At 45.4% G+C, this 26,754-nt stretch overlaps 1 protein-coding gene across 4 annotated transcripts in view; it reads left to right on the top strand.

Moving 5' to 3' along the window:
• Positions 1-1,596: 1,596 nt before the first annotated feature.
• The window catches only part of SLC35F2 (solute carrier family 35 member F2), a 63,638-nt gene continuing 38,480 nt past the window's right edge, over positions 1,597-26,754 (top strand). Inside the window, exon 1 of one of the 4 annotated variants that reach the window (XM_058289509.1) lies at positions 1,597-1,673. In XM_058289509.1, the coding sequence (XP_058145492.1) occupies positions 1,612-1,673 (62 nt within the window). In that variant the 5' untranslated portion in view covers positions 1,597-1,611. The other 3 variants (XM_058289508.1, XM_058289510.2, XM_058289507.1) reach the window with 3 other exon arrangements.

Here is a 26,754-nt window from a genome sequence, read left to right as displayed (position 1 = left end):
GATCCAGGGTTCGATACCCAGGGCCGCCTGGACCATGTGGCGGGCTGGCCTACGTCCAGTGCTGCCACGCACAAGGAGTGCCATACAACACAGGGGTGGTGCCTCCCATGTAGGGGAGCCCCATGCGCTGGGAGTGTGCCCTGCAAGGAGAGCCGCCCTGCATGAAAAAAGCACAGCCCGCCCAGGAGTGGAGAGCTGACGCAGCAAGATGACGCAACAAAGGAGACACAGATTCCCAGTGCCCCCCGAGAATGTAAGCGGACACAGAAGAACACACAGTGAATGGACACAGAGAGCAGACAGCAGGTGGAAAAGGAGAGAGAGAAATTTAAAAAACACAAAAACAGGGAAACGGACTTTGGCCCAGTGGTTAGGGCGTCCGTCTACCATATGGGAGGTCCGCGGTTCAAACCCCAGGCCTCCTTGACCCATGTGGAGCTGGCCCATGCGCAGTGCTGATGCGCGCAAGGAGTGCCCTGCCACGCAAGGGTGTCCCCCGCGTGGGGGAGCCCCACGCGCAAGGAGTGCGCCCGTGAGGAAAAGCCGTCCAGCGTGAAAAGAAAGAGCAGCCTGCCAAGGAATGGCGCCGCCCACACTTCCCGTGCCGCTGACGACAACAGAAGCGGACAAAGAAACAAGACGCAGCAAATAGACACCAAGAACAGACAACCAGGGGAGGGGGGGAAATTAAATAAATAAATAAATCTTTAAAAAATAATAATAAAATAAAAAATAAAAAACACAAAAACAAAAAAACTTGACATCCCAAATATGTAAAAATTCTATTTGTTTTGATACCAACTTAACTTCTAAAGCTGTTGTGGAAAACTGGCTTACCTGTTTGTTATTGTAAATGTTACACCTGTTAAATGTAGCAGTTGTTAGATTTGCAGTGGTTCCCTGTTATTGTAAATGATGTTGCAGTTCAGATAGCAAACAGCTGCTTAGGAGTTTCCCAACAAATGCGATGGGAAAACTAGGGTTGAGGTTCTCAGTTCCAGAAGCTGTGAGTCCCCTGGTCCCAGGTTTGTCTCTCCTCTTGTGTCTCTACCTTTATTTCTGCTTTGCCTTCCCTTCAAGCCAACCTACTGTGAGCTGAATGCAGCAAGTGGGGCTCAAAGGAAAGAAGACTCACAGCAAGTGGCGCCCTACGAGGGGCTTGAAGCGAATGGGGGCTTGAAGGAAAGAAGGCTCGCAGCAACTGGTGCCGGACCAGGGACACAAAGAGAAGAAGGATTGCCTCGAGCAAAACTAAAGTTGGTGTAAAAGCACAGAGCCCTGAGTGGTTAGGAAAGCCTTTGAAGTTCTCGAGGGTTTCTTGTATTTCCCCAGGAGACAGAGAGCAGAATCTATACCTTCCTGGCTGGTGGCAGTGGCTGTGGGACTATGGGGACAATCTTTCCAGACCCACGGCTGCGGGGAGCCTGTGGGGCCGCCTGGCCTGCATGCCGCAGCTCGGGAGCATTTCTGCCTGAGGACGCTATGAAAAGGACTTCCAGAGCTGTTTTGAGAAATGAAAGAACATCCTGTGTGGGTACCAGCTTGTCGGATAAAACCATACCATGAATACCAAGAGACAACAAAAGTTCCTATGGGACCCAGGACCCAGTCATGCAGATGAAGAGATGGATGCCAGAAACTGACCAGCTGGGTCTCATTCTGAAGACATCAAAGTATGTCAACTACAGAACTTGTTCAAGCATGGCATCAGAAAGCAAGTATGACTTGGGGACAGAAAGAGAGTAAGAAAGAAATTGAGAGGAGAACTGGAAAAGAAATGTTGAAGCAATGAAGAATTCTAGATCAGTAAATTTAAAACTGCTTTTTGTTTGTATGGTTGTTCAATATTAGTGTGTGTGTTGTAATTGTTCCAGTGTGAGTGAAAGAGAAAAAGAAAAAGAAAAAGAGCAGGTGCCCCAAGAGGGCGGGAGCCCAGAGTCAAGCCCAAAAGTGTATAAAAAGGGCAGGTGCCCCAAGAGGGCGGGAGCCCAGTGTCCCAAGAGGCCCAAAATTGTGTTTGTGCAATGTTAGTGTGTGTTGTAATTTTTCAATGTGTGTTGTAATGGTTTTTGTGATATTTTGCTGGATAGTGATGTGATCTAAAAGAGCTTTATTCAATTGGCCAAAAAATTAAATAAGCACTTACATTATCTAAGTTTCTTGATTAATAGAATTCTTGCTTAAATTGCTTCATAGGATAAAAGGAAAAATGTAAAAGTTAAGTGACTATCGAAAAAGGTAAATGGTTTGTGGGAATGCTAACTGAAATGGAAGGTGTATTTTGTCCTAAAATAAAATGGATAATATGGAGATATGTGGGACAGAACTAGTATGCATATACCAGCTGTAAAACTATTGTGAGGATATTCAGTGAGATAATATGTTTTGTAAAAGTAAAACAAGCCTGAATGAATACAAAAGGTGCAAAAACTATGTAAAAAGGTCAACAAAGGACTTTTGCAGTTCTTCCTCGAGGCTTTTTGCCCTGACCTGATGGCAATGAATCTGGCTGCACAGAAGAAACTTGTAGCAGTGACACTAAGAAACATCAGAAGAAACCTCTGGATATTAAGGGCCCGAAAAAGGCAAACAATTGGGACAAGCTGTAAGGTCCCTGCTACTCTATCAAATTAATACGTGCTGTTTGGCTGGTAAGAGTTTGTATTAATTTAGCCTGTAAATTGGATGCGGCCAGCATTAATATGGAGTACTGACTTATATAGCCTTGTCGGTTGGAAATTTAAGGCCCATGAGAAATGAAAAGTCTATTCTGCTAGTTGAAAGTCTTATTGTTTGTTGTTGAAGCTTTGTTTTGTGTAGACTTTGTAAAAACAGAAAGAGGGAAATGTTGTGGGAAACTGGCTTACCTATTTGTTATTGTAAATGTTATATCTGTTAAATGTTGCAGTTATTAGATGTTGCAGTTGTTCCCTGTTATTGTAAATGATGTTGCAGTTCAGATAGCAAACAGCTGCTTAGGAGTTTCCCAATAAATGCGATGGGAAAACTAGGGTTGAGGCTCTCAGTTCCGGAAACTGCGAGTCCCCTGGTCCCAGGTTTGTCTCCCCTCTTGTGTCTCTACCTTTATTTCTGCTTTGCCTTCCCTTCGAGCCGACCTATTGTGAGCTGAATGCAGCATAAAGCATATACCCAAATCTTTCCTATGCCTATACTTGTTATCATTTATATCTTTGTACATTATATGTCCAAAACTTTAGATTTACCCTTACATTTTTTCATATAATAAACTTTATTTTTAAAAAAGTTTTATATTACAGAAAAGTTACATCAGAAGTATAGGGGATCCCACATACCTAAACTCCTTCCTGTCCCACATTTCCCCCTACTAATAACATCCTACATTAGTATGGTACGTTTGTTACAATTGAAGAAATATTGAAGCACTGCCACTAACCAAGGTTTATAGTTTGCATAGTAGTTTTCACTTTGCATCACACAGTTTTATAAGTTTTTTAAAAAAGATTTTATTTATTTAATTTTCCCTCCTTCCCCTCCTCCTGCCCTGCTATTCTTGCTGTCTGTGTTGTCTTGTCTTCTCACTTTCTCTCCTCTAGGATGCACTGGAATTCAGTCCTGGAGACCTCTGATGTGGAGAGAGGTTCCCTGTCAATTGCACCACCTCAGTTCCTGGTCTCTGCTGTGCTTCACCTTGACTCTCCCCTTGTCTCTCTTTCGTTATGTCATCATCCTGCTGCGTGACTCACTTGCGCGGGCACTGGCTCACTACCTGGGCACTTGCACAGGCACTCACGTGGACACTGGCTCACTACGCGGGTACTTGCACTCCCCACGTGGGCACTAGTGCTCACCGGCTCACCATGCAGGCACTCGCTCGGGCACGCTTTCTCCAGGAGACCCGAGGAGGCCCCAGGGATTGAACCTAGGTCTTCCCATATGGTAGGTGGAAGCTCTATCACTTCAGCCACATCCACTTCCCAGTTTTATAAGTTTTGACAAAATGTATAATGGCTTGTATCCCTCATATCCTTACTTTTTATGCATTTGCATTTCAGCACCTACAGGAAATAAGAAGTGGAGTTACATACCAAACAAGAAACTACAATCATATTAGCATTTATAGTTACCCAAATGGTTACCTTTATTTCTTTATGCCACTTCGAACCACTGTCTATTGTCTTTTCTTTCAGTCTGGTTTTGAATTGCTTTTAGGGCAGGTCTAGTGGTGATGAGTTCCCTCAGCTTTTCCTTATCTGGGAATATCTTATTTCTCCCTCATTTTTGAAAGAAACCTTGCATGATATAAAATTCTTGGTTGGCAGTTGTTTTCTTTCAGCACTTTATTTCAACCCACTGCTTTCTTGCCTCCATGGTTTCTGATAAGAAATGTGCACAAAATCTAACTGGGACTACATTTCACATAACACAATTGCTTTTCTCTTGCAGCTTTCCGAACAATCTCCTTGTCCTTTGCATTTGATAGTGTGATCAATGTATAATTGGTGTATTTTTCTTCATGTTTATCCTGTATGGTGTTCTCTGGGCTTCTTGTATGTGCATTTTCACATCTTTTGCTAAGTCTGGGAAATTCTCTGTCATTATTTCTTTGAATATTCCTTCTGTCCCTTTCTCTCTTTCTTCTCCTGCTGGAACTCCTACAATGTGTATATTGGTATGCTTTATGGTATTCCATGGGTGTTTTAGGCTAGTTTCACTTTTTATAATTCTTTTTTCTTTCTGCTTCTCAGTCTGAGTCATTTCAAGTGACTTAGCTTCCAGTTCACTGATTCTTCTGCCAGATCCAATCTGCTCTTGAAATCCTCCTGGGAACTTTTCATTTCAGTTATTGTGGTCTTCCACTCCAGTAATTCTGTTATGTTCCTTTTTAGATTTTCTATCTCTTTTAAGATTCTTGTATTATTCATTGTTTTCCTGATATTCTTTAGATCTTTTTTAAAGTATATTTTCAATTTATTTTTAAAAGATACATAGATTACATAAAATGTTACATAAAAAATTCAGAGGATTCCCATATGCCCCACTCCCCACATCTCCCACTTTTCCCACATTAACAACTTCTTTCATTAGTGTGGTACATTCATTTTACAATTGATGAACACATTTTGGAGTGTTTCCACACAGCATGGATTATAGTCTACATTGTAGTTTACACTCTCTCCCACTGTCTTCGCAATGTCATTCAGGACAATTCCAAGTCCTGAAAATGGCCTTATATTTCACCTCCTTTTCCCTTTCCCTGCCTTCAGCAACTCCAGGGGCCACTGTCTCCACATCAATGATACAATTTTTTCCATTGCTAAAATCACAATAAGTCTATAGTAGAATACCAGTAAGTCCACTCTAGTCCATATTTTATTCCCCAATCCTGAGGATTCTGGGATGGTGATGCCCACTTCACCTCTACTTGAGAGGGGGCTTCAATCCCATATGGCTGATGGATGGGAATCTCCTGCTTGCAGTTGTAGACTCTCTCGGTTTCTTGGTGTGGTGGTTGTCCATTCTCACCTCCTTGTTAGTTGTCCTGGATGAGCCCAATGAACTGGAGATAAGGTGTTGCAATTCTGCTGAGGCTCAGGGCCCAGCTGGCACATGGACAGCCCAGAGATTCAAGTCTCTTGGACATACACCTACCAACTCCAGCACCAACTACAGGTTCAGTAAAAGGGACAGAAGAGGCATGTGTAGAGAAATCACATCTGAGTCCAACTCTGTCTCTTTCAGGACTGCCTTCACTGTATTCCCTAAGTTTTGATGAATTGTGTTCTCATTTTCATTTGTCTCAATATGTATACTAATTTCACATACGATTTCTTCTTGGATCCACTGGTTGTTTAGGAGTGTGTTGCTCCTCCTCCACACATTTGCAAATTTACCTCTTTCCCATCTATTTTTGATTTCCAGTTTCATTCCATTATGATCTCAGAAGGCGCTTTGTATAATTTCAATCATTTTATATTTATTAAGACCTTCATTGTAACCTAATATGGTAGTCTATCCTGGAGAAAGATCCATGAGCACTTGAGAAGAATATATAACATGCTGAGTTTGCATGCAATATTCTATATATGTCTGTTAGTTCTAGCTCATTTATCAAATTGCTTAAATCCTCTGTTTCCTTGTTGATCTTCTGGTTAGTTGTTTTATCTAATGATGTGAGTGGTATGTAAAAGTCTCAACTATTATTGTAGAGATGTGTATTTTTCTCTTCAGTTTTGCCAGAGTTTTCATCAATGTATTTTGGGGCACCCTGGTTAGATGCATAGGTATTTATGACTCTTGTTTCTTCTTGTTAGATTGTCCTGTTTATTCATATACCATGGCCTTCTGTATCTAACTTTTTTTGCATTTAAAGTCTGATATTAGTATAAGTACCCCTATTCTTTTTTTGGTTACTATTTGCGTGGAGTATCTTTTTACATCCTTTCACTTTTAGAGGGTTTGTATTCCTAGGTCTAAGGTGAGTCTTTCACAAGCAGCATAGGAATGCCTCATTTGTTTAATCCATTCTGTTAGCCTATGGATTTGAATTGGGGAGTTTAATCCATTCATATTCAATGACATTACTGTAAATGCATTATTTACTTCCTTCCATCATTTTATTCTTTGTTTTTCATATGTCATATCTTATTTTCATCTGTCTTTTTACTCTTTTGGTTGTCCTTTCTGCTATTCTTTCTTTTATTCTCTCTTCCAAGCCTGTCTCTCCTGTCATTTTCTTTCAGGTTCTAAGGCTTCCTTTAATATTTCTTGCAAAGGTGGATTCTTTTTTGCAAACTCTCTTAGTTTGTTTGTTTGTGAATATTTTAAACTCACCTTCATATTTGAAGGACAATTTTGCTGGATAAAGATTTCTTGGCTAGCAGTTTTTCTCTTTCAATATCCTAATTGTGCCATACCACTGTCTTCTCGCCTCTATGATTTCTGATAAGAAATCTGCCCTAAGTCTTCCTGGGCATCCCCTGTATGTGATGGTTTGCTTTTCCCTTGCTACTCTCAGAATTTTTTCCTTTATCTTTGATGTTTGACATTCTGAGTAGTATATGTCCTGGTGTAGATCTATTTGCACTTATTCTGGTGTAGATACACTGCACTTCCAGGACATGTAAGTTCATTTCTTTCATGAGAGTTGGGAAATTTTCAGCTATTCTTTCCTCAAATACTCTTTCCTCCTGTTTCCCCTTGTCTCTTTCCTTCTGTAACTCCCATGACACATACGTTGTTGTATTTCATGTTATCATTCAACTCCCTGAACCTCAGCTCAATTTTTTCCATTCTTTTCTCCTCTGTCAGCCATTTTGTCTCCTGTATCACTTATTCTTTCTTCTATCATTTCAAGTCTGCTGTTGTAGGCCTCTAATGTTTTTATTTTTAAAGAAGATTTAGATTACATAAACAATACATTGAAATATAGGGGGATTCCCATATATCCTACCCATCCCCTCCCCCACTTTTCCTCATTAACAACATCATTGATTAGTGTGGTACATTTGTTACAATCAATGAACACATATTGAAGCATTGCTAATAAGCATTGGTCAGTAGTTTGTATTATAGTTTATACTCTGCACTGCACATTTTTATAGGTTTTGACATAATGTATATATGCCTAAATCATTGCAATGTCATTCAGAACAATGTCCCCCAAAATGCCCCATGTTACACCTTTTCTTCTCTCTCCTTCCCCTCAGAACCTCTGGTGACCACTGCCCTTAAATCACTGTTACAAGTTCTTCCATTGTTAGAATAATAATAGGCCTACTTTAGTCCATAGCTACATCCCCACCTTATGTTGGTTCATTCCTCAATCTTGAGGATTTTAGGATGGTGATACCTACTCTGTTTCTGATTGAGAGGGGCTTAGAACCCGTAGAGCAGATGGCTGGAACTGTTTTGCTTGCATTTGTAGATACTCTGTTTTTTTGGGATGGGCGTTGTCCATCATTTTGTTTGTTTTCCTGGGTGAGTCTGATGAACTGGAGATTGGGTGTTGGCTGCAACTCTGCTGAGAGTCAGAGCTCAATCAGCATATGAACAGTGAGAAGATTTAAGTCTCTGGTACTCATATTTAATGGGTATAGTGCTAATTATAGGTTCAGATAAAAGGAGCAGAAGAGTCATGTGTAGGGAAATTATAGAATGAGTTTAACTCTGTTACATTGGGGAACATATATTCCAAGGTAACGTACACTGACAGGGTGCTGAATTCCTGAGATTGTCTGCCCTTTCTATGTCTAGATGTCTCTAGAGCACTCAGAAGCACTCCTGCTTGAGGCACCTTCTAATGTGGTTTTAATTATATTCTGCATTTTTTAAAATCTTTTTTTCTAATGTATTTTTTATCTCATTTATTGTGTCTTTCATTCCCATGAACTCTGTTACTTTTCTCTTTAGGTTTTCAAACTCTTCTTTGTGCTTGCTCAGTGCCTTCTTGATACCCTCTATCTCTTTAGCCATGTTGCCTTTCAACTCATTAATTTGATTTTGGAAATTTGTGTGCATCTCATCGATTAGTTGTCTCAAATCCTGTGTCTCTTCTGGGGTTTATATATATATATTAGCTTTCTTGGACAGTCTTCCATTTTCTTAGTATGACCTGTAATGTTTTGCTGATGTCTAGGCATCTGATTAAGATGGTGAGATTACTCAGATCCTCAATTTCTTTTTCATAGGGATTTAGTGGCAGAAGGCTGTGTGTTACTACTGTTCTTTGATTCTTGGTTCAACCTGTTCTAGGTCTTTAGGATTGTCCCTGTTAGTTTCTCAAATCTGGGCTTTGCATCCAGTAATGGGTTGCAGGTCCAATTTCTAAGGCCTTCGGGAGAGAAGCTGTAAAGGTTGGGAAAAAGCCTTATGTACTTTTAATTTCCTCACTTCCTCGGCCTGAGTAGATGGTGCTCTTTGGCAGCTCTCTTAGTTAACGGCCTGGTCAGAGTTTGTTTGTTGCAACAGGGCCTGGATCAGTGCGATAGAGGATTCTGCCTGGAGAATCATAATTCAAACTTTCTCAGAGGCAGTTCTCCAACCCTTGCTGACAGTCTCCTCCCTTTTCCCAGTTATGAAATAGTTCCACTCCCCTCTGCATCCTCAACAACGAGATCTGGTTAGTAGAAAAGGAGATTGAGAGCATCGGATCTCTTTAGTCCCTTGCTGGCTCCCAAAGTAAACAATGGTACTGGTCTCCCAGCTGGAAGGGCTCACAGGACACACCAGACCAAATCTGTGGGTCAAAAGCTGAGTCAGCCTTAGGCTGTGTCCCTCTCTCTCCCTTCTCCTGGGTAGGTGGATCCCTGGGCCACCTTTTTCTGTAGCCACTGACCCTGAGGCCCGAGAATTCAAAAGTGCCTATAGGGTGGAGGAGGATGCCGGCAGTTGCTGCTGCTGTTTTTAACTTACAATTTTGCTGCCACAATTCTTTTCCCTTGACCATCTCTCTTCTGGGCAGTGTCCAGCCTTGCCCTGGTGTCCTAAACCCTAGAAGATTTTTTTCCAGGCCCTTTTCACCTGTCCTCAGCTATTTTTCTGGAAGAGAAGATAGTCCCATGTCTTTCTAGACTGCTATCTTCCTGAAAGTACTTCATTGGTGGTTTTTAAAAAATTTTTATCCTCTTCCTTTGGGTTGGTCATAATTTCCTGTTTCTTTGTCTTGTAGTCTTTTGTTACTCCACTGTACATTTTAAAACATTTGTTTTTTTCCCACTGTAAATTTCAATAATTTAAAATGTTAATAATGAGTTTTATTCCCTAAGATGTCTGTTTCTTGATTTCGTATCCAGCTGGTGGTAAGCAGAGATGTTTTTGAGCCTCAGCCCCCTTATCACGAAGCTCTGTCCAAGGAGAATGCAGTGTGTGTGGTTTTTCCTGTCATTCTAGACCTGTGTTTTGTCCTGGGCTTTGCTTCTTAGTTGTTTTGGAGTGCCCCTGTTTATAGGAGTTTGGCTGACCTTTCTGTCTCCCAGGAGACAAATCTCCCTCTACTAAGGGTTTGAAGCTGCAATCCTGTGCCCCAGATTGTCAGTCTCTGTAGTGTATTTCACTCCTTTCCTTATCTCAAGCTGCTTTTGCCCAGAGAGCAAATTTTGGGCAGCGGGGTATACTAGACAGGACTTTCACAAGTTAGTCTTTCCCAGCCAAAACAGGGCAGGGACCCACGAAGGGGGTGCAGAGCAGGAAGGACGATAAGCTTCTCCCATGGTCCCCCAAAGCTGAGCCCCAGAGGTCCCCGCTCTGTCAACTCCACAATCCCCCATCCCCTTTTAGGGGTACTTGTGTTAACACATATCCTACACTTTCCTCAGGATGTTGTAACCGTATAGATAGTCAACTAAAAAGCAAATCTGGACTTAGGTAGAAAGAGGCTTTATTCAAATGGATTATTGCCAAGGGAGGAAAAAACTTTGCAATTTAGGTGGGAGGTCTATTGTAATAGGGAGAATACTCTGTCCTAAGGTCTACAAGCATCTCAAAGGTTAAACAAAAAGAGTTTTTCTTTTATTGAGCAGAGTAAACAAGGCTAGAAAGAACTAGGAGCAGGGAAGTGGGATGAAAGGGTGACTTCATCAGATAATAGATCAGAGAACGTTTTATCCTGAGGCCAGGATCCTGCAGGGGGGGCTGTGAAGGAGGGACTGTGTTCTTGCTCCCCCACGCCCTCCCTGCCCAGGGAAAGAAGTGGCCAAAAGAAAAAGTCCCAGTACCTTTTCTAATGCCTTTCTAATCTCCTCCCTTCAGGAAGCAGGATGGCAAACCAACCTACCAACTTCCTTCCGTAGTGAGAGCCGGGAACTCTTAGACCCTAAATCTTAGTGCCTGCTTGATCCACAGAAACCTGGAACGGCGTGGCCCAGGCGTCCCGGCCCAGCACCCGCCACCCCCGGGCAGCTCGGTCCCGAGAGGCGAACCTAATGCCCCGGGAGGCAGGGGCCGCGCCCGCGCGCGCCGCCAGGCCGTGTTTCCAGGATCCTTTAAGGATCTTACCCGGGTTTTGCGAGGAAAAGAAACACAGGACCAAAAATGACAAAGAAATGAACGACCAAAAAGCACCAGAGAACGAAAGCGTTGTCAGTTTCCAGCGGGAGCTTTCACAAACCCGTCAGGGGGGGGCAAGCGCGGCCGGGCCTTTCCCGCCGGCCCAGGCCGGAAGCCGCTGCCTTTGGGACTCGCCGGCCTGAGTCCCGACACGCGCCTCTCACTTCTCCTGCGGGTTTTCAGTAAGGAAACCTAAAAACCTGAAATGCAGACGGGTTGTCACCCAACCCCGAGGCGACTGCCAAGGAGGAAAAAAAAAAAAGTGCCCTTTCCCCTCGGGCCGCCCGGGAGGCGGCGGCGGGGACTCGCCGAGGTGCCGCCGGGCCCGCGCTTGACTGTTAATCATTCGCTGCCGAGAGAGCCCCGCGGGGGCGCGGCGGCCGCCAGCAGCCGAGCGCCGGCCCCAGAGGCCCCGCCGCGGCCCAGGCGCCGCCTCCCGTCTTCCGGGGGGTTCCGGGCGCCGGAGACACGCCGGGGCCCCATGGAGGCGGCCGCGCCCGCGGGGCCCGGCGCCCCGCAGCCCCACGCGCCCAGGGCGCCCAGTGCGCGGGCCGCGCTCTCCCGCCTGCTGGGCAGGGTCAAGGGCAAACTCTTCACCTGGTGAGCGCGGGGCGCGGGGCGCGGGGCGCCTCGCACGTGGCTGGGGGCTGGGGGCGCGCGTGCCCCCGGCGCGGCGGGCTCTTAGCCGGCGTGGGGTGCAGCTCGGGGGTTGGGGAGGGAAATTCACTTGGACGCCGGGGGCGGTCCCGGGCGCCGCCCGGCGGGGAGGCGACGCGGCCCTCGGGGGTGCTGGGGAGAAGGCGCGAGCTTGGCCGGGCTTGGCGGGAGGGCGGGAGCCCGCCTTCCGTCTGCAGCCGTGAACCTCCCCGCAGGTGGGTGCACCCGCGGGAGAAGCCCAGGTCAAGTTCTCGCTGCCGCGCCAAGCGCCCAGAGCCCGCCGCCTTGGCCGGCCGCTGAGGCGGTGCGGGGCGCCCCGCGCACCCCGGGGCTGGGGTCCGGGCACCCCCTCTGTCTGTGCTCCGTGGGAAGTAGGAGGGATCTGGCAGCGAATCTGGGACGGGGAAAGCGTTTCTGTGATCACTGGGGCTCGTGTGTTCTAGAAATCCAGATAACGCAGGACCCAGGATGATGGATGTCAACGTTTCCTGAACGTTGTCCTCCGTCAGGTGCCGCGTTGAGCGATTTTTGTGGCTAATCTCAGCCAGTCCTCACGGCTTTATAAAACAGGCACCGTCATTACGACCACTTCACGGAGGAGAGGCGGGGCTGGGGAGTTTGCCCACGGCCTCTCGCGGCCCTCGGGTCCCACTGCACCTTAAGCACTCCTGGCCACGGGCTCGAGACACTTGTATTTCCAGATTAGCAAGATGAATTATCCTGTACGGATTGTGAAAAGTAGGTTCTGAAACACCATGCCATTTAAAAACCGGATCGACAAAGGTATATGCATTTTTTTCCTGATGAGTAAATAGAGTTTTAAATAGATGCATGCGTTTCAAGGGGAAAGTTGGCCAAAAAACCACCTGGTTTCATCGGACTGTGCATGTCCTGGTAAATGCAATGACAAGTTCCCAGCTGGAAGGCAGTGGACTGTAATGGCTTTCGACTCGTCTCAGGGCCATAGGGATGGAGAGGAAGAGGATTTAGTTCCCCCTTCCAGGAAAGCTCATAATCAAATTATATAAGTAACAATATGTGCTTTAGAGGTGAGTACAAAGTACAGTGATGGCAAAAAGGAGGGCAGAGATCAAGTCTACCAGGGTGGCATAGGGTTGGGGAGCTTGAGAGAGAAGGTGATAGGGGTTTTGAGGCATGAGTAAGAGTTTTCCAGGTGGCCTAGGCAGCCCTGACTTGGAGGTCATCCAACAAACATCTATTGTGTACAACCTGTGCAGAGTACAAGTTCTGTCCTAGTAGGTAGTCCCGCTGTGGGGTACTGTTCTGTAATGTTATTTAAGCAAAGACGGTAAGTGAGGGACTTTCTGTGGCCTCTGCAGAGGCTTCTAGTTCTTGCCAGTCTCTAAACTTTCCTCCTTCCCCTGATAATTTGTGGGATTATTCCACGAGATTTAGGAGGTCAGGAATCATATCTGGGTTTGGTGACCATTGTCTACACTGCCTGGCAGTAAATACACAATAACTATCAGACAAGCGAATGGATGAATCCTTAATTCCAAATTATATAAAAGAGCTCTCCCCTCCCCTCAATTTAGCACCATATTTTTACCACCCAGTCGTGTGTTTATTTATTCAGTCCAGTATTTCTCCACCTCAGCACAAGTGATATTTTGGGCAGAATAATTCCTGGTTGGGGGGACTGTCCTGTGCATTGTAAGGTGTTTAGCAGCATCTCTGGCCTCCACCCACTGGATGCCAGTAACACCTTTTCCCCCATCATGGCAATCAGAACTGCCTACTGGGAAGCGGCTGTGGCTCAATCAGTTGGGCTCCCGCCTACCATATGGGCTCGTGTCCCGGGCCCTCCTTGTGAAGGCAGGCTCGCTCACACACTGTTGAGAGCCACCGGCCTGGGTGCCATGGGGTGCTGCCTGGCCTGCAGGCGCCACGGAGAGCCGACTCAGCAAGGCAATGCAACAAAAAGGGAGACACAAAAACACAGAAGCGCGTGCAGCGAATGGACACAGAGTAGACAGCAAGCAAGCCACAAGGGGGGGTTAATAAATAAAAATAATAAACTACACAGAAGAATGCACAGCGAGTGGACACACAGAGTCGACAGAATGCAAAAAGCCACAAGGGGGTGGATTAAAAAAAAAGTGCCAACAGCACCAAATGTCCTCTGAGGGGCAAAAGCCTCCCTAGTTGGGAACCACTGGTCTAACCTGTTGTTTCTAACTGCTTTTGGGCACCCAGACTGTTGCCACCTCAAGGCTCCCACAAACGAGGCTATGAAGAGCATTCTCATGCATGTCCGCGTAGGGACTGGGGATGGCCTGACCCTGCTCTCGTCCCTCTGGGTGACCTTAGGTTGAGGGGAGAGGATGACCGTCCCGCTGGATACTTGGGCACCTCTGAGCCACTGTTGATTGCTATTGCTTGGTGCCCCTTCCCTGGCTAGTCCGTGATCAGCGTTTGATTTTCAGCTGCTCTGGGAATAGGAGTCGTGGGGGAGTTACAGTCTCCCAGGTTGTAGCTTTTTAGCCCTAGGAACTAGGAGGGGCTGGTGGAGGGGTGGGTGCCGGATGGACCTTTTTTCTTTTTTTTTTTTTTAAAGATTTATTTTATTTATTTATTCCCACCCCCCCACCTTTGTCTGCTGTCTTGTGTCCATTTGCTGTATGTTCTTCTGTGTCCGCTTGCAATCTCAGCTGCACCGGGAATCTGTGTCTCCTTTTGTTCCAGCATCTTGCCGTGTCAGCTCTCCATATGGGCGGCGCCATTCCTGGGCAGGCTGCACTTTCACACTGGGCGGCTCTCATTATGGGGCGCACTCCTTGCGTGTGGGGCTCCCCTACGCCGGGGACACCCCTGCGTGGCTTGGCACTCCTTGCCTACGGCAGCACTGCCCGTGGGCCAGCTCATCACACGGGTCAGGAGGCCCTGGGTTCGAACTCTGGGCCTCCTACTGGTAGACAGATGCTCTTATCAGTTGAGCCACATCCGCTTCCCGCCTGAACCTTTTGATGATCTCAGCACTGCAGGAAGTGGGTACAGCGACAGGCAGTCAGGTCCCAGGGCAGAGTGGCAGAGAGGCGGGAGTATAATTTAAAACCTTTTCTCCCACACGCTCTCCCCTGGGCCTCGGGCTTCTCACTGCCAGGCTCCAGGCTCCTCCCGCTTCCAGACCATTCCTAGACACCTTCTGGATTATTCCTGCTCCTCTCTGCTGCTTTCTTCTGGCTGTCTTGGAAGAAGAGAGGGTGGTCACCAGTGTTTATTTCCCATCTTGACAGGACCTCCAGGATATTCTGAACTCTCCCTCCCGCTCTGGCCACTTCTTCCGTTCAGGTCTTTGTCATCGCTTGCTTGGACTCTTGTACGAAGCTTCCAGGCTCTCCCTCCCCCTCCCCCCATCATCTCTGTACACAAGAACCAGAGTGATGCCAGATAAAACTTAAGGACATCCATAGCTATTTTAGATGAGAAGTTGTGTGTGTGTGTGTTCTTCATCTAGCCCTGTGTTTCTCAACCTCAGCACTGTTGACATTTGGGGCCCAGTAATTCTTCGTTGTGGGGACGGTCCCTGTGTCACAAATCTCACCATGTCAGGTTCAGGCTGACCACCCTGCCGCTCCCTCCCTCACCTGCACCAGTGGTTTCCCACCTGGGGGGGCTCGGGGGATCCCTGGAGTTTCCTCAGGGGCACCGGGGGCCGTGGGGAGTAGGAGCTGGTGGCCTTCTGGATCGGCCTCCCCCCCACCGGGGTGCGCTGCCTTTGCCCCTTTTACAGCTGAGTTTTCATATGTGGTGATGTTGGAAGGAAGGGTCTGAGAGCCGGCGGCTCTGGGCGGGGCTCCGGGTCCTTGCCGTGGCCCCCTCGGCCCCCTCCCTTGGGCCCCTTCCCGGTCCAGGCTCCTCTCCCAGGGTGTGTGTCTCTCACTTGGTGCCTGTGCTCTTCCTGGGGTGCTTTCCCTGCCGTGCCTTTCTCACGGTGCTCTCCTGCTCGTTCTTTGCCTCTTTGAGGACGGTACCACTTTGGGAAGTCGTCTTCCCTCACGCCCTTCTGTCTCTCCTTCCCCACGTGGATTGGGTGCCCCTCCCCTGTGCCTTTCAGGCACGTGTTCCTAACTCATCACTGTACTTACCGTCTAAAACATAAAATACAGCTGTCACTAGCTGGGACAGTGCCTTGAGGGCAGATGGGGGAATTCATCTTTGAAGTCCCTACAGTATCACTGTGCCTGGCACGGAACTGAAATTGGAGCAAGTCTTCCCACTTGGGGATAGTTGATTTCTAGGAACAGTGAAAACCTGTTTGCCACGATTTGATAAATGAGATTGTTCTAGTTTGCTAAAGCTGTCGAAAGTGATAGACCAGAAATGCATTGACCTTTACATTGGGGATTTATCAACTTTTACAAACGTACAGTTTTGAGGCTGAGAAAAGTGTCCAAATCAAGGCATCATCAGGTGACGCTTTCTCCTTGAAGACCAGGGACTAGTGATCCTGGACTCCCGTCACATGGCACATGGCGGCGTCTGCTACTCTCTCCCTTCTTTTCTGGGGTTTTGTTGCTTTTTTTTTTTTTTTTTAAGATTTATTTTATTTATTTATTCCCTCCCCCCATCGTTTGAGGTAGGTTGTGTCTGCTCTCTGTGTCCATTTGCTGTGCATTCTTCTGTGTCTGCTTGTCTTCTCTTCAGGAGGCACCAGGAACTGATCCTGGGACCTTCTAGAGTGGGAGAGAGGCACTCAGTCTCTTCCACCACCTCAGCTCCCTGGTCTGCTGCGTCTCTTCTTGTGTCTCCTCTGTGTCTCTTTTTGTTGCATCATCTTGCTGTGCCAGCTCTGCGTGTGGGCCAGCACTCTGCTCAGGCCAGCTCACCGCGCGAGCCAGCGTGCCTCGTGAGCCAGCTCTCCACTCAGGCCCGCTCTATCCTCTGGCCAGCTCGCCGCGCTGGCCAGCTTGGCTTCACCAGGAGGGCCCAGGAATTGAACCCTGGACCTCCTGTATGGCGGATGGGAGCCCAGTTGCTTGAGCCATATCCGCTTCCCAAAACACACTCTTAAGCACTAAAATTTACCTTTAAGTCCAGTTGAATGAAGCTGACTATGTAATGGATTACTCACTTCTGTTAATTTATTTACTCATAAATTTTGGCAGCTATTCTTCAACATTTAATTGGTTTGTCCTGAACAGCTCTCTAGGGCAGGTTGATCCATTTAATTACTTACTGGGTCTGTTTATAACTAATCCTGGCGATTTTGCCTTGAAAAAGTAAAACATTCAAAATTCTTTATAGTACACTTAAAACAAATAAATGAGACTAATCTTTTAATAAACAATATATTGCATGTGATATCATTTTCTTTGTGAGTCAGGATCACCATTGTGGACTTTAATTACTCTGCACTGTGGTAGTAGTATACTCAGTGTCCATTGAAGTGAATTGCCATATTTTTTCTGACTTTTTCCTGACAAATTTTTTTCTTACAGGTTTTCACATGTGATTTTTTTTCTGTTACCGAGCATGTCTCTGGAAGCCTGCATTCTTTATAAATTGGTACTTTGAACCCATTATACTCTAGACCCCAGACAACCCAGTTTCTTAGAATTAATGGTAATGAAAGTATAAATAGGTTCTGAGTAAAGATTAGAATGGTTTTCCCTTTAGTAAATTATAAAAGCTTTTTGCCCATGAATTTTGGGGAACTTGACTTAGGATGGTTGTAGAATTCTAGGTTATTTAAAGTGATCAGACAAGTGATATACCACCAAAACCTTGGCTATTTATGTTAGTCAGGTAGAGATAGATTCCATGAAAAGCCAGAGTTAAGTCCAAAACTTCTTTGTAGTTGTTTGTTTTTATAAAGATTTATTTCTTTCTCTCCCCTTCTCCTCCCCTGTTGTCTGCTCTCTCTGTCCACTCGCAGTGAGTTCTTCTGTGTCTGCTTGCACCCTTGGTGGCACCTGGAAACTGTGTCTCCTTTTTGTTAGGTCATCTTGCTGCATCAGCTCTCCATGTGTGCAGCGCCACTCCTAGGTGGGCTGTGCTCTTTTCACCTGGGGTTGCTCTCCTTGCAGGGTGCACTCCTTGTGCCTGGGGCACCCCCTTGTGGGGGCCCCCCTGCTTGGTATGGCACTCCTTGCACACATCAGCACTATGCGTGGGCCAGCTCCACACGGGTCAGGAGGCCCTGGGGATCCAACCCTGGACCTCCCATATGGGTGGCAGACGCTCTATCATTTGAGCCACGTCCGCTTCCCTCTAGTCATTTTTGAAAACTGGAGTATTTAAGGAACAAATGAAGCACTTTCTTCAGTCCCAACAAATCCTCATTGAATGCTGGAAGCCAATGTTGAGCTGGGGGTGGTAGAGCTCCCCAGAAGACTTAGAACATTCCTATCCCAGAAGAGTTTAGGATGTATTTGGATATTTGGATATACTAGGATTTGTTTGGGGAGAAAAACATTCACATACTAATGTGAAGTTTAATATATATAAAAAATATGTATATATAAAATAATAAGAGCCAGTCTCTTTTGAGTGCTTACTTTATGCACCTAGAGCAACCACATTATTCCAGAACCTTGGGATAGACTGTCATGTAATTCTTACACTAACTTTTTGTAGTAGGTATTTTAATAATGTCATACCAGCCCCATTTGACATGTGAAAACAGGCACAGAGAAGTTAAGTAATTTGCCTTTACAGGATTAGACACATAGCAGTAAGGAATGCAGCCAGGCTCCCCCCAAGGCCATCTGGCCTCAGAGCCTGCTCTCTTTCTCTTGTTAACTGGGCAACAGATAGAAAAAGCAGGCCTTTGGAAATCTACCCTGGGCTTCTCACTCTGGACTATGCGTATCCCCAGGGATGCCAGAGAGTATATAAAGTCTTAGGATAAATATAATGCATTTTCCTGGAGCATGATTTATTTTTTCAACTTCAGTTCCCTAGATGTGGGTTAACATAATTCTTGATTCATGAACACATTCATCACTGGCCCATGCATAGTTCAATTAATTTTTTGATGCAGCCCTAAAACTAAAATTGCGACAATAATTTATAGCTATCTATTGGCCTTTTACTGCATACAAAAAAAAAAATTGGGGTCTTTTAAAAAACACTGTCAAAAAACTAAACAGACAAACCATAAAATGGAAGAACATATTTGCAAATTATCTGATAAGGGACTTAAATATAGAATATACAGAGAACTCTTACAACTCAAAAATAAGAAGGCAGATAGCCCAATTAAAAAAATGGGCAAAGGATCTGAATAGCCATTTCTCCAAAGAAGATGTACAAATGGCCAAAAGCACATGGAAAGATGCTCACCATCATTAGCCCATATCTTAAATGTGGTGTATTTTTCCCGCCACCCCCCCAATTATTAACATCCTGTATTAGTATTATATATTTGTTGTAGTTCATGGGAGAACACTCTCATCTTTGTCCTGTTAGCCACAGTCCATCTTCCACCACAGGGTTCCCTGTGTTATACAGTCCCATACCCTGTACAGTCCATTCCAAGTGTACGCTCGGTGGCTCTCATTTTCATCACAGAGTTGTGCTGTCATCACCTCAGTCAATTTTAGAACATTTCATTACTCCAAAAAGAAAAATCCCATACCCCTTGATACTCCTGTAAAAAAAAAAAAATTTTTTTTTAAATTTTCTCTCCCCTCCCCCCCCAGTTGTCTGTTCTCTGTGTCTATTTTGCTGCTTGTTCTTCTTTGTCTGCTTCTGTTGTTGTCAGTGGCATTGGGAATCTGTGTTTCTTTTTGTTGCGTCATCTTGCTGTGTCAGCTCTCTGTGTGTGCGGCGCCACTCCTGGGCAGGCTGCACTTTCTTTCGCGCTGGACAGCTCTCCTTACGGGGCGCACTCCTTGCGCATGGGGCTCCCCTACACAGGGGACACTCCTGCGTGGCAGGGCACTCCTGCACACATCGCTGCGCGTTAGCCAGCTCCACACGGGTCAAGGAGGCCCGGGATTTGGACCTTGGGCCTCCCATGTGGTAGACGGATGCCCTAACCACTGGGCCAAGCCCGCTTCCTGGTACTCCTCTGTTGTTGTCCCTTAGAATTGATAGGTCTTCTTTGCCATTGCTGCAAAAAGATTACACTTTTTCTGTTAACCTGTTAACTGTCCCCTTTTTCCGCCAGTTGTTAATTTCCAACTTAATTCCATTATGATCAGAGAAAGTGTTCTGTATAACCTTTTCCAAAACTTTAACATTGCCCTGTTCAAATAGTCAAAACGATGGCGGGGAGCTGCTCATGGGGCCAGCCATGCCTGGGAATGAACTGGGAGGACCAGCCTGTCTCCCCTCGCTTTTCCAGCTGGTGCTTCCATGGAGACGGATCCGTGGCTCTCCACCACTTCTGAGCTAGTGAATTATGGTAGTTACATTTGCAGAGAGAAGCCACAGCCATCAGCCCTCCCCGGCACCCTCCCTCCTCCCTGGGAGGAATTCGCTGGGGGGTGGGGGCTGGCAATGTTCCCAGCGGTTTTCCCTTTGGCCTCTCTGTCTCTGCGACCCGTCTCTCCTGGAGGATGCCTGTGCACTTCCCTGGCCTGCAGGGGCACCAAAGTGGCTCATCAGCCCACTTCTGCGCCTCCCCCCCTGTTGTGCAGGAGAGCTGTGCCCTGCCTGAGCTCCTGTGGCGCCATCTCGGATGGTCTCCTCCCCCGTATGAATTCTACAGATAACACTTGAGAGTTGAAAAATTGGGGCTCACCCTATGTGATGGTACGTAGGTTTATTTTGTAAATTCACAACTTTTGCTATACATTTATTGTTTATGTATGTTTATTATGTGTGAACGATATACTTCAATAAAAAATATCTTTAAAAAAATTGGGGCTCGCATCAGATTCTCCACTAATGCTCATTTACTTCTCTTTTAGAGGAAGTTCAGTTGAAAAGTTTGAGAGTGTTTGAGAGTTGGCTGGATTGGGCTTGGGAGCAGTTGGAGCTGCTTAAAGAGGGGCGTGTGACAGACGGCTTTGAGTTTGTCTGGGTTGAGGCTGTGGGGTGTTGGCAGCCTTGGAAAGGATGACATGACTCACTGCAAGTCGCCCTGTCGCTTCTGTGTCCCTCACTGGGCTGAGTTACCAGGAACTGTCTGAACAGGCTTCGCCACCTGTTCTCATCAGGTACCTGGTGTTGGATGAGTGCATCAGTTTGGGTGTTAGCTGACAAAACTGGTGTTGGTAGATAGCAGGATTTATTACTTTACAGCATCAAGGAGGGTTGAACTACCGAACCAAAAAGACACCAGGAAGCAGCCGGAGCCAGCAACCCAAGCCACACCGGGATTCTCTGTCTGTGTCTTTATATTTTGTTTTGGTTTTCAGTTTCACTCTTTTTTTTTTTAAAGATTTATTTTATTATTTTATTTATTTCTCTCCCCTCCCCACCCCCATTGTCTGCTCTCTTTGTGTCCATTCTCTGTGTGTTCTTCTGTGTCCGCTTGCATTCTTGTCAGGCGGCACTGGGACTCTGTGTCTCTTTTTGTTGTGTTATCTTGCTGCATGAGCTCTCCATGTGCGTGGCACCGCTCCTGGGCGGGCTGCACTTTTTTCGCATGAGACAGCTTTCCTTGCAGGGTGCACTAACCTTGTAGGTGGGGTACCCCTACACGGGGGTGCCTCTGCATGGCATGGCACTCCTTACATGCGGCAGCACTGGGTGTAGACCAGCTCACCACAAAGGCCAGGAGGCCCTGGGTTTGAACCCTGGACCTCCTATATGGTAGGCGGATGCTCTATCAGTTGAGCCACATCCACTTCCCTTGGTTTCACTCTTCTATCTAGACCAGTTGATTATCTTCATTTGAAGACTACATTTTGCGTTTAATGTGTGTACAAAAAACCAAAGCTCAAGAAAGTTTTGAAAACTGTATTTTTTGCTTTGATAATCCACAAGGAAGTTCATTTAGATTTTGCAATATTTAAAAAAAATAGTCCCTTCAAAACTTTCTTTTCAGCATTGGTGGGCAGGTAGTATTAGGAATTTGAAATATTGTGGGATGTGGCTTGTTGGCTGCCTGTTGAGAACAAGGTTATTCTGTTCTCTTCGGTACCTCTCCCAGACTGGGGTGGGTGGAGAGGAGTGTTTCTCTGTCACAGAGTCGTAAACCCTCACAGTCTGGACTGTTGAAATGCCTTGTACCCACTGCCCTGTCCTAATCCTGACCATTCCACTCCTACCCTCCCCCATTATTATTATTATTTTTTAAAGAAGCAGTTAATTATATAAAGGTTACATAAAAAATATAAAGGATTCCCATATGCCCCACTCCCTTCCCCTCCCACACTTTCCCACTGAAAACATCCTTTATTAGCGTGGTACATTTGTTACAATTGATCAACCCATACTGAAGCATTGCCACTAAGTATGGACTACAGTTTACATTACAGTTTACACTTTGTCCCACACAATTTTGTAAGTTATGACAAAATATACAATGGCCTGTATCCATCACTGCAGTGTCATGCAGCACAAATCCCATGTCCTGAAAATGCCCCCATATTACACACCTCCTCTTCCCTCTCCCATCCCTTAGAACCTCTGGGGGCCACTGCCTTTATAGCAGTGATAAGAGTTCTTCCATTGCTAGAATAATAATAAGTCTACTTTAGTCCACTGTTCATTCCCCAACCTTGAGGATTTTGGAATGGAGATGCCCACTCTGCTTCTAATTGAGAGGGGGCTTAGATCCCATGGCCTCCCCCATTCCTGCACCCATCTGTTCTCCTCCAGAGTTCTATCCTTGGCCTTTGGGATGCCATTCTGGGAATTCTCACAGAGGAAGTTTAGGGGAAGGGAGGACCCTGGAGGTAGAGGCCCACACATCGCTCCACAAATTGCCCACGGCTTGGGGCTGTCTGTGCCTGCCCTGGGCCTACTCAGATTCCTGTGACTCAGATTCCTCGGACACATGTCCAAAGAGAACAGGTGACGTGAAAATGTGTTTTTCAACTTCTCATTTCAACCAACCAAAAATAGGAGGACAAAGAGAACCAGGATATGATCAATAGATTTTATGCCCTCTCTCTTCCTTTCATCTGAGAACCCTTTATTATAATTATAATTAATAATTATAATCAACTGTATATATAATTAATATTTTATGTGTAATATATAAAATTATATATATATAAAATAATTAATTGCAGACTGTATAATCAAATGGTTATGCTCAGTGTTTGAAACTATGGTCACTGTTAGATGCAGGATAATTTGTATCAATTGGTCTCCCTGTAGGGTATCATGATCTTCAGTGTTATTTATCTCATAGTTATTATTAGAGAGGCAGTGTGTAGAATGGAAAAAAATAAAGTTTTACTAATTTTCTGACTGTCAGAAGTCAACTTCTCTGAACAAATGAACCTCAGTTTTTCAAAAGTATAATTGGATTATATAATACTGTCTCATAAGAGTTTTTGAGAGATTTAAATGAAACTATATATTATTTGTTATTTTATTAAGCTGCCTCGCTTTTATTGGGAGTTTTGAGCCCCTAAAAATGCATTGGTTATGAGCTCAAACTCTGGAGACATACTCTTGTGCTTCTCTCTTGGTTTGACCATTTGCTGGTGTGTGGTCTTGGGCCTTGGTGTCTTCATCTACAAATAGAGATAATAATGCCTTCCTGAGAATTGATGGGAGGAGTAAATGCATTAGGAATATGAACGAGGGGAAGCGGATGTGGCTCAACTGATAGAACACCTGCCTACCACATAGGAGGTCCAGGGTTCAAACCCAGGGTCTCCTGGCCCGTGTGGGGAGCTGGCCCATGCACAGTGCTGCCGTGTACAAGTGTCATGCCACGCAGGGGTGTCCCCCACCACGTGCAAGGAGTGCGCCTCTCAAGGAGAGCTGCCCCGTGGGATAAATGCAGCCTACCCAAAAATGGCGCTGGACACACGGAGAGCTGATGCAGCAAGACGATGCAACAAAAAGGAGACACACATTCCCAGTGCTGCTGAGAAAGAAAGCGGAGACAGAAGAACACATAGTAAATGGATGTAAGAGAGCACACAACTGGGGGGGGGGGGCGAAGGGGAGAGAAATAAATAAAAAAATAAATCTTTTAAAAAAAAGGAATATGAAATAGGAAAGTGCTCGGCACATTGTGTGTTTTCAGTGGGTGTTAATGCCATTATTAGTGGCTCTGATACTATTACTAGATATTGTATAGGTATGTGTGTATAAGGGAGGGGAGCACAAAAAAACATCTGTAACAGTTTTTGAATATACAAACTAATGGACCCCACTTTGAAATTTGTGTTCCTGATGAGTGTGATGGAGCTGGACTCAGATGTGACCTTTCTACACATGCCTCTTCTTTCACTTTTACTGGACTTGTGGTTGGTGCTGGGGTTGGTGTATACTCAGGAGACTTGAATCTCTGGACTGCCCATGTGCCAGCTGGGCCCTGAGCCTCAGCAGAGTTGCAACTCCTACTCTCCGGTTTGTTGGTCTTACCCAGGTCAGCTAACAGGGAAGTGAAGATGGTCATCCACCACACCAGGGAACCAAGAGTGCCTATAACTGCAAGCAGAAGAATCACATCCATCAACCATGTGGGATCTAAGCCCCCTCTTGATACAGAGGTGGAGTGGACATCACCTTCCGAGGGTCCACAGGATGGAGGAATAAAATATGGATTAGAGTGGACTTGCTGGTATTCTACTATGGAACTATTGTACTAGCAACAGAAAAAATTGTAGCATTGGTGTGGAGCAAGTGGCCATGGTAGTTGCTGAGGGCAGGGAGAGGGAAGAAGAGATGTGATGTGGGGGCATTTTTGCGACTTGGAGTTGTCCTAAATGATATTGCAGGGACACATGCTGGACATTATATATCCTGCCCTAACCCACTGAATGGACTGGGGGAGAGTGTAAACTACAATGTAAACCGTAATCCATGTGGTACAGCAGTGCTCCAAAATGTGTCCACCAAATGCAGTGAATATGCCACAATGATGAAAGAGGTTGTTGATGTGGGAGGAGTGGGGTGGGGTGTGGGGTATATGGGAACCTCTTATATTTTTTAATGTAACATTTTTTTATGATCTATGTATCTTTGAAAAAAGGACAAGTAAATTTTTAAAAAGTAAAAAAAAAGGCAAATGGCAAAAAAATTCTTTTTTCATTAATTTTAATTAAAAAAACATGTTATAGGCAGAATGGAAACTGGGATAAGAGGGTTGTAACCAAAATGCCTTAGGAATTTAGAGGTCCTCACTCTGGAGCTGGGTGCTTTTCCTAGCATCTTCGTCCTCATGATTATTTCTGGAGCTGGGTACTTTTCCTAGCATCTTCGTTCTCATGATTATTTCATTTCCTCAGCATGGTGGAGTGGAAAGAACACAGGCTTTAGTTTTATATCCAGTGCTATTTATTTTCCGTAGGAACTTTGTTAAGAGGCTTGAACTATGGGCTTGATAGGGTTATTTGAGACTCCATTGCATTAATATTTGTAAGAGCCCCTCCGTTTTATTGTATAGAGGGTAAGAGAGTATAAATATGATTCCCCGATATTATAGATGATCTAAGAGCCATGTAGGACATAATCGATTAGAAGAAATCATTGGATTTATACTTTTTTTTTGTCTTGCATAAAACTAGCTTAGTGATTTCTGACTTGCTCCCATGGTTTTATTTTCTCTCTGGCAAATGATCCCACATGGTTCCTGATTAGTTTTGTCAGCAGTTATTTAATGAACTTTTTTTTTTAAAAGGAGTTACCAGGGATTGAACCCAGTACCTTGTACATGGAAGCAGGTCCTAAGCAACTGAGCTACATCTACTCCCCAGTGAGAGCTGGTTTTTTGTTTGTTTGTTTGTTTTGTTTTTAGGAGGTACTGGGGATCGAACCTGGGACCTCTACGTGGGAAGCAGGCTCACAACCTCTTGAGCTATGTCGGCTCCCTTAGTAGACTCTTTATTGGATGTGATTATCTCATTACTAAGGAAACTCATTGAGATGACAGTAAATACAGTTATAACATTCAAGTATTGCTTTAAAATAATCACACACATTGTTGCTTTAGTGTATTTGTATTCTATTCCTGCCATAAGAAATTAGCATAAATTTAGTGGCTTAACCAACACAAATGGATTTTCTTACAGTTCTGTAGATCAGAATTCTGACACAGATCTCACTGGGTTAAAATCAAGTTGTTGGCAGGGCTCCATTCTTATCTGGAGGCTTTAGGGGAGAAACAGTTTCCTCACTTTTTTCCATCTTCTAGAGGCCACCTGCATTCATTGGCTCATGGCCCCTTCTTCCATCTCTAAAGCCAGCGACGTTGCATTTTTTTGCCACCTTTGTTCCATGTGAAGACTCCCTCTCACCACAGTTGGGAAAGAGTCTCCCTTTTGAGGACTCAAGGTTAGATAGGACCCACCAGGATAATCCGGGTTACTCTCCCCATCTCAAGGTTACCTTAATCACATTTGCAAAGTCCCTTTTACATTGTGACGTAGCATATTCACAGCTTCCACAGATTAGGGCATGGACATCTTTGGGGGCTATTATTTTTCTGCCTCCCACACTTAGTGGGGTTCCAATGAAAAATAGTTTTTTTCAAAGAAAAACAAAGAAATAAGGATATTGTAGATCTTTAAGCAATAATTCATACAATGTCAAGGAAACCTTTTTTTTTTTTTTTTTAAAGATTTATTTATTTATTTAATTCCCCTCCCCTCCCCTGGTTGTCGGTTCTTGGTGTCTATTTGCTGCGTCTTGTTTCTTTGTCCGCTTCTGTTGTCGTCAGCGGCACGGGAAATGTGGGCGGCGCCATTCCTGGGCAGGCTGCACTTTCTTTCACGCTGGGCGGCTCTCCTTATGGGTGCACTCTTTGCGCGTGGGGCTCCCCCACGTGGGGGACACCCTTGCGTGGCAGGGCACTCCTTGCGCGCATCAGCACTGCGCATGGCCAGCTCCACACGGGTCAAGGAGGCCCGGGGTTTGAACCGCGGACCTCCCATATGGTAGACAGACGCCCTAACCACTGGGCCAAAGTCTGTTTCCCAAGGAAACCTTTTTGCAGCTCTTTAAACCCAGTCTTTTGCAGTGTCTACA

This window comes from Dasypus novemcinctus, chromosome 27, assembly GCF_030445035.2.
Source record: "Dasypus novemcinctus isolate mDasNov1 chromosome 27, mDasNov1.1.hap2, whole genome shotgun sequence".
Classification (NCBI taxonomy): Eukaryota; Metazoa; Chordata; class Mammalia; order Cingulata; family Dasypodidae; genus Dasypus; species Dasypus novemcinctus.
Note: the sequence above shows the minus strand (reverse complement) of the source record. Positions and strands in the feature narration are given on the sequence as shown.